This window comes from Chelonia mydas, chromosome 24, assembly GCF_015237465.2.
Source record: "Chelonia mydas isolate rCheMyd1 chromosome 24, rCheMyd1.pri.v2, whole genome shotgun sequence".
Lineage (NCBI taxonomy): Eukaryota > Metazoa > Chordata > Testudines > Cheloniidae > Chelonia > Chelonia mydas.
This window is the reverse complement of record NC_051264.2, coordinates 7,646,633-7,654,115: the sequence shown is the minus strand read 5'-3', so window position 1 is coordinate 7,654,115 and position 7,483 is coordinate 7,646,633. Positions and strand designations below refer to the sequence as shown.

The 7,483-nt window shown below is 67.4% G+C and overlaps 1 protein-coding gene across 3 annotated transcripts; it reads left to right on the top strand.

Annotated features, from left to right (window-relative positions):
- Positions 1-2,569: 2,569 nt before the first annotated feature.
- LOC119564253 (carcinoembryonic antigen-related cell adhesion molecule 3) lies at positions 2,570-7,097 on the top strand. 3 transcript variants are annotated; one of them, XM_043534988.1, is made up of 6 exons: positions 2,570-3,290; positions 4,091-4,459; positions 5,252-5,266; positions 5,333-5,416; positions 5,640-5,731; positions 6,331-7,097. In XM_043534988.1, the coding sequence occupies exons 1-6, from the start codon at positions 3,236-3,238 to the stop codon at positions 6,343-6,345; spliced, it is 630 nt and encodes a 209-aa protein (XP_043390923.1). In that variant the 5' UTR covers positions 2,570-3,235; the 3' UTR covers positions 6,346-7,097. The 3 variants fall into 3 exon arrangements, with proteins under 3 accessions (XP_043390923.1, XP_037739514.1, XP_037739512.1); XM_037883586.2 differs by having other exon boundaries at positions 5,300-5,416; XM_037883584.2 differs by having other exon boundaries at positions 2,793-3,290; positions 5,252-5,416.
- Positions 7,098-7,483: the final 386 nt, after the last annotated feature.

Here is a 7,483-nt window from a genome sequence, read left to right as displayed (position 1 = left end):
CATGGAGGGGGGGTCGGGGGTCTGACCCCCAGCAAGGCCAGACAAGGCTCCTCACAGCGGGGCAGGGGGTTACGGGGGGGCCTCCCAGCCTGGCACCCCAGGAAGCATCACACGGCGCAGCCCAGGGGTGCAGGGGGAGCAGAGAGAGAGCAAAGGCCCCACATGTGGCCTCCATGGACCCTGTGATTATGGCCCCACAGCTGGGCCGTGCCCTCTGCACCCTGTTGTGTTATAACCTGGTCCCGGGCAGGGTACCCCCAGGTAGGGTTCCCAGGTGTCCGGCTTTCGACCGGACAGTAAAAGCCTGGTCGGCGGCGCTGCGGGGCTAAGGCAGGTTCCCTGCCTGCCCTGGCTCCGTGCGGCTCCTGGAAGTGGCCGGCATGTGCGGCTCCTAGGTGCAGGGGCGGCCATAGGGCTCCGCGAACTGCCCCCTCTCCGAGCGCTGGCTCCACACTCCGAGGTGGCGGGGCCTGCGGGTGGGGGTAGAGCTCGGAGCCGCCCCTGGAATTGTGCCGCCCCAAACACGTGCTTGTTTGCTGGTGCCGAGAGCCGGTCCTGCCCTGGCCAGGCTGACGCCTAGGGGGCTGCAGGAACACGCCGGGCTCTTCCCAGGCGCCGGCTGAGGTCAGGGCTGCCCGGAGACCACAACCTGAACCCCCTCCCACACCCCAAGCCCTGTCCAGCCCGGTGACAGTGGGGCAGAGCGAGCGACGGAGGGAGGGGGGATGGAGTGAGTGGGGTGGGGGCCTCGGGGAAGGGGTGGGGCTGGGGCAAGGGTGTGGTTTTGTGCAATTAAAAAGTTGGCAACCCACACCCAGGCCCTGGGCGCAGGCCATCCCTGCAGGCTGGGGGCTCCGGGCAGGGCCCCCCCAGGCGGCGGGCCGTCCCTGCAGGCTGGGGGCTCCGGGCGGGGTCCAGGGGTCGCTGGCGCGATGCCGGCGCCAGCAGGGCCAAGGGGACCCGGGTGCGTCTGGCCCTTTGCTGCCCCCTGCTGGCGAAGCGCGGCCCAGCCCCCCGCAGGGATCAGCCGGACAGGGGCTGCCCCGGGAGGGAGCTCTCTGCCCCCCTCCTGGGGAGCCGGGGGATGGCCCCGCTGGGCCAGGCCTGATTTGCGTCCCTGGGCTGGGACCCTCTGGGCTTTGCCCCTTCGTTGCAGGCGGGGGCCGGGCTGGGTGGTGAGGCCCAGGGAGCTGTCAGCTTACGGTGCCCCAGGAGACGGTGTGTCCAGCTGGGGGTGTCTGTGTCCGGCTGGGGGTGTGTCCGGCTGGGGGTGTCTGTGTCTGGCTGGGAGGTGTCCGGCTGGGGGTGTCTGTGTCCGGCTGGGGTGTGTCCGGCTGGGGGTGTCTGGCTGGGGGTGTCTGTGTCCGGCTAGGGGTGTCTGTGTCACGCTGGGGGTGTCTGTATCAGCCTGGGGGTGTGTCCGGCTGGGGATGTCTGTGTCCGGCTGGGGGTGTCTGTGTCAGCTGGGGGTGTGTCCGGCTGGGGATGTGTCTGGCTGGGGGTGTCTGTGTCCGGCTGGGGGTGTCTGTATCAGCCTGGGGGTGTGTCCGGCTGGGGGTGTCTGTGTCAGCCTGGGGGTGTCTGTGTCCGGCTGTTGCCTGTTTCTGCTGCTTCCTGCTCCCCACGGGCCCTGTCTCTCCCCTGGGCTCCTCTCCTCAGTGACTCAGACTTTCCTCCTGGCCCTGCCCTGTCTGACCGCACGGGGCGGGGTCATGTGACCCTTTCTGGCAATCTTCACAGGGAGGGTTGGGGCCCGTGTCCAGCCAACCCCTGCCCCTGACTCCCCCCCTCGACCCCCACAAGGGCTGGGGGGGCGGGCCTCAGCCTGGCCCTGCAGCCGCCTGCGCAGAACGTGGAACCCGACGGCGCCACCCCCAGCCCCGCTCGGCCCAAGAGCCCCGGGGGCAGTGACCATGGGCCGGCGGCTCCCCGACCCCCCGGGGCAACGCTCCGCAACGCTGGGAACCGCAGGACGCAGCGAGTCGGAGGGGCTGACACTGATGTGACCCCCCCCCAGCCCCGTGTGTGTGTGTGTCCCTGCGCCCCCTGCTGGACGGGATGGGCCCTGCTGTGGGGGTGGGGTGGGTGTGTGTGTGTATGACTGTGTGTGTGTATGAGTGTGGCGGTGTGTATGGGTGTGGGTGTTTGGGAGTGTTTGGGAGGATGGGTGGGTGGGTAGGTGAGTGGATGTGTCTATGGCTGTGTGTGGGGTGTGTGTGTGGGTGTGTATGGTATGTACCGTGGGGGTGTCTATGGGTGTGTGTATAGTGTGTGTGGGGGTGTATGGGTGTGTGAGTGGGTGGCGTGTGTGTGTGTATGGGGTGTCTGTGTGGGTGTGTATGGTGTGGGTGTGGGGGTGTGGGGAGTGTTTGTGGGTGTAGGTGTGGATGTGTGCAGGTGTGTGGGTGTGTATCGTGGGGGTGTCTATGGGTGTGTGTGCAGGCGTGTGTGGATGGGGGGGTGGGGTGTGTGGGGGTGTATGGTGTGTATCGTGGGGGTGTCTATGGGTGTGTGCATGGTGTGTGTGCGGGTGTGTGTGGGTGGGTGTGTCTGTGGGTGGGGGTGGGTGGACACACGTGGGCCCACAGGCGGGGTGGGATCAGGCTGCTCAGCCCAGCTCTGTGTCTGTCTGTGCCCAGGGGCCTCACACTCTGTCCTGTTCCCCCCCAGCCCCGGCCCATCCTGCCGGGGAGGGGCTTTGGCTCCCAGAAATGTCCCAGATTCCCATCAGTCTGGGCTCTGCCCCCCCCCCCCCCACAGGGGTCTCCCGTGCCCCCCACTCCCTAACAGGGGGTTTGTCTCCCACTTCCCACGGGTGACTTCCAGGGATGAGCCCCCCCTCCACACAGCCTCCACTGGGGGGCAATATCTGGGAGGAACAGGGGGAGTAGGATTCCTGGAGGCTGGGGGGCCCTGCCCCCTTTCATGCACCAGCCCCCCAGGGGCCGATTTCTGCTCTGTGTGACCCCCCCCCCACACACACACACATCTGCCAGGGCCAGACCCCTGTCGAAGGAGCAGCGGGGGCCCGTGTCTGGGTGGGGGCAGAGAGAAGGGCGGGTGAGTCCCTCCCCCCGGCAGTGGAGGCAGGCAGGGCTGGGGGGGGCAAGGGAGGTGCTTCGTTCCAGCTCCGCTCCCTCTCACTTCCCCTGTCTCTTCTCTTTGCCCCCAGCTGGGAACCAGGCGTCTCTGCTGTCCTGGCAGGTCCCGGCGGGTCCCGCAGCAGTGAAGGGCGATGGGGCGAATCCCCCACAGACCAGGCGGCCCTTGGACAGGGATTCTCCTGGCAGGTCAGAGAGGGAGAATGTGGGACCCAGGTGTCCGGGGCAAAAAGGGCTGCAATAAGAGCCAGTGTCAATGAAAGCGGAGGAGCTGTGGGTCGGGACTCAGGGGCACCGGCAGAGCTGGGCTAGGGGCACCCCAGGGCTGGAGTAGCCGGAGGGGGGCTCTGACGCTTCCTTTCCCAGGCTGGGTCCAACCCCACCCTCCCCTGAGGCTGTGCCCCAAAGCCGCGGGGACACGCACAGAAGCCCCATTGTGTCCCGCAGCAGGGATCAGCTGTTTGCTTGTGTCTCTCTGTGCTAGAGAACTGGGGGACACACACCCAGGCCCCCCGCCCCACACTGAACTCCCTCCCCCCAGATCTAGCAGGCGGAACCAGAGCCAGGCAGAGACCCAGGGACCAGGCACCCCGTGGGGGGTGGGGGGAGAAGGGAGAAGACCCTTTCCCCCCCACCTCCCCCGGGTTCCTTCCTCCAAAGCGAAGGGGAAGTGAGCGGAGGAGGCTGGGAGGGGAAGTCTGAGGCCAGAAGGGCCCCATGGGGCTGCCCTGCCTGTGGGTCCGGACTCCAGGGTCCCCGCCCAGACGCCTCCCCTGGGTCGAGGCAGGTCCGGCTGCAGCAAAAGGCGGCGGGGCGGCACCTGGCGAGGGGTCCCTTGCAGCTGAGAGGGTGGAGCCGGGGTGGGGGGACCCAGGTGTCCCGGACACCAAGGACTGTAACAGGGGAGAGTTGAAATGCAAATGGAGGGGCTGCAGGTCGGGAGTGAGGGGCACCAGTTAGTATCTGTCTCTCTGGTCTCCCCCCGGCAGCCTCCGTCCTGGGCTCCTGCCTGCAGCCGGTGCCGGCCCAGACCCCGGTGACCATCGTCCTCACCCCGCCGAGCCCCACGGTGGGAGGGGGCGTCAGCCTGGCCCCGCAGAATCCACCACAGGACTTCGTGCTCTGCAGCTGGTTCCGATCAGCGACCGCCACTGATGGAAACAGCCAGATCCTCACCTATTACTCACAAACACCCCCCGTCCAGACCAAGGACTGGGCCCACACGGGGCGGGAGACTGCGGGGCCGGGCTGCGCCCTGCACATCGCGGGGTTAACGCTCAAGGACACCGGGAACTACACGGTGCTGATTCAGAGCCCGACTAGGCCTGTCCTCGCCACGGTGCATCTGCCCGTCTCTGGTAAGTGCCACCCCCGCGCCCTGCCCCTTCCCCATCCCCGCCCCAGCGATGGGCTCTCGGCCTCTCCCCCGGGGATGAACCTGGCTGGGTCATGGGGGGGACCTGCCCCCAAACACAGACCCTGCCCTGTATGTGGCATCCCACCCCCCTGCCCCCAAGAGATGATGACCCCCCAATACACAGAGATGTGGGGCTCTGGGCCCCCAGACGCCCGCTCCCTGAGCTGGGAGCCAGGACTGAATATGGATGGGGAGTGACCCCCCAGCCCCAACAGCTGCTGCTGTCGCAGTTGGTATAATCTGTATTAACCCCATTGTGCCGGCTCCACAGACCTCCCCACGCAGACCCCACTCCCCTGCCCTGCCCGGATCGAACCCAGGAGTCCTGGCTCCCAGCCCCTCCTGCTCTAACCCACCAGCCCCCACTCCCCTCCCAAAGCTGGGGAGAGAACCCAGGAGTCCTGGATCCCAGAGCCCCACTCTTTCCCATGTTGCTGTGTAGCCCTACAATAAAGTCTCACTACGGCCACCAGGGAGCTGGGTCTGAATCCTCCACAGGGCTGTGGGGCAGGAGCCCCGTAGAGCGAGGGCTCCCCTGGGGTCGGGAGGGATCCAACTGCTCCCCCCAGTGACGCTCTCTCTGTTCCCAGATGGAAGAACGTGCTGCAGACACAGGGATCCCAGTGCTGGCACCAATGCCCCAGAGCAGCACTAGGGGCCCAGGCTGCAGGGAGCGGCGTTGGGGGATTGTTACTGACCGTCTGATCCAACCCTCCCCACATCTCTCCTTCAGACACCCCTCGTCCAGGTCTCTCTGCCGGGGCCGTCGCCCCTCGTCCAGGTCTCTCTGCCGGGGCCGTCGCCCCTCGTCCAGGTCTCTCTGCCGGGGCCGTCGCTGGGATCGTCATCGGGTCACTGGCGGGGTCGGCGCTGGTCGGAGTCGGGGCCTATTTCCTCTGTGAGTAACACCCGGCCGCCCTGGGAGAGCCAGGACTCCTGGGTTCTCTCCCAGCTCTGGGAGGGGACTTGGGTCTAGTGGTTAGAGTGGTGGTTGGGGGGAGGAAGCCAGGACTCCTGGGTTCTCTCCCTGGCTCTGGGAGGGGAGTGGGGTCTCGTGGTTAGAGCAGGGGGGGGCTGGGAGCCAGGACCCCAATTCCAGCATCTCTGATGATTCCTCCCAGACTCTCGCTGCCGGAACGAGACCCCCAGGGAGAATGGGGCACCCGTCCTGGTGTACGAGAACCTGCCCCTGGCAGCCAGGGCAGGGCCAGTGGTGAGTGACAAGGCTCCAGTCCTGTCCCTTATTCCAGTCACGCCCCCTCCTGAGTCCCAACCCGCAGCCCCCAGCCAGTTTACCCTGTCCCCTCTGGGCGGGGGTGGGGGAGGGTTACACAAACCCTGGGTCCCACTGACTCTCCCAGGGTCCCTCCCCCCACCCCGAGCTTGGCTGGAGGGTTTGAGGGGGGGTCTCTATGGTCCGGTGCTAAAGCCCCTCTTGCCTGTCTCCCCCGGCCCAGCCCGGGAGCCCCCCTGACCCCAGCCCCACATACCAGGTGCGCACCGGCCCCTTGCGCTGTATCCTCCCCCTGAGGGGGGTTCGGACCCAGTGGGGGGAGGGGGGAGGTGCCCCCCAGAAGCCCTATGGCTGAGAACGGGGCTGGTTAACACATCCCAGAGCAGGGGGGAGCAGAGTGAGCCAGAAGGGGACCAGCCGGGAGCCTCAGGGCTGAGGGGAGGCGCTATGGGGGGCCCAGCACTGGGAGGGGGAGGATGGGCCCCTGGTGTAGGAGGGCTGTTGGGGTCCCACGGGGGGGGAGGGGACTGGGCCCTCCCCTGGGGCGTTTCTGGCTGAATCATCCCCGTTTCGCCCAGACACTGCAGCCCTGACAGCAGGACGTGTACAAGGAGCTGAAGAAGTGATGCCCCCTCCTGCCCCCCAGTGCATGCTGGGAGGGGCCCGGTGCATGCTGGGAAAGGCGCGTCCCCAAGCCTGGGTCCTGCCGCCCGGGGACGTCCCGCCGATGAAGCGTTAAAGGGCAGGAACAGCCACCGCCCGGCCCGGGGGGTCCGTCCGTCCAGGCTGCTTCCCTGGCGCCCATCACCGCAGCGTCTGGGCCCCTCCAAAGAAATCAGAAACTCGGCGCCTGTGAGTGGCTCTGGCTCCATTGTGCCCAGCACAGTATTTGGGAGCCCACCTCTGCCACCGGCTTGGTGACGTCTCAGGACCAAACACCCCCCAGCCTGGGGGCACGTGCCCTGTTTTCTGCCCATCTGACCTGAGCCTGGCGCGCTGAGCTGTGTCCCACCCCAGGCCGCGGGAGCTCCCCACTGCACAGAGGGGCCCGGGCAGCTCAGTGACCAGCCTGGGTCCCATGGGGAGTCTGTGGGGCTACAGGGACTCAGACCCGGGTCTCCCCAGTGCCCGACTGGTGCCCAAACCAGGGCCAGGGGTCCCCGCCCAGGGCTTCCCCCCGCACCCCCCACACACTTCCTGGTGTTTGTTCTAAGCCTGCCGCCCATTCCTGTCATTTCCCGACCCCTAGTCCTTGTGTTTCGAGGAGTAAATAACAGGAGCCTCCAGCGGCTCCTTCTGCAGCTCTGGGCTCCAGTCAATAAACTCAGCCTGGTTGTCTCTGTAAGGCCTGGCCGTGCTGGGGCCGAGTGGGGCGCTGGCTGCGGGGTCACTGCTCAGCTGAGGGGTCCTAGTCCATGGGGGCAGCGGAGCTGGGAACTCTGCCAGTGGGCAGCGCTAGGGGCTGGGCACCCCAGGGGGATCATGGGCGATTGGGGGGCGCTGATCGCTGACCTGTCGAGGGCTGAGCGGGGAGGGGGTTGTGCTGTCCATGGAGGGGGGGTCAGGGGTCTGACCCCCAGCAAGGCCAGACAAGGCTCCTCACAGCGGGGCAGGGGGTCACGGGGGGGCCTCCCAGCCTGGCACCCCAGGAAGCGTCACACGGCGCAGCCCAGGGGTGCAGGGGGAGCAGAGAGAGAGCAAAGGCCCCACATGTGGCCTCCATGGACCCTG

Coding starts and splice junctions, on each gene's coding strand:
- LOC119564253 (XM_037883584.2), top strand. CDS start 3,236: ATGGGGCGAATCCCCCACAGACCAGGCGGCCCTTGGACAGGGATTCTC. Junction 3,291..4,090: donor GACAGGGATTCTCCTGGCAG/GTCAGAGAGGGA, acceptor TCCCCCCGGCAG/CCTCCGTCCTGGGCTCCTGC. Junction 5,417..5,639: donor AGTCGGGGCCTATTTCCTCT/GTGAGTAACACC, acceptor GATTCCTCCCAG/ACTCTCGCTGCCGGAACGAG.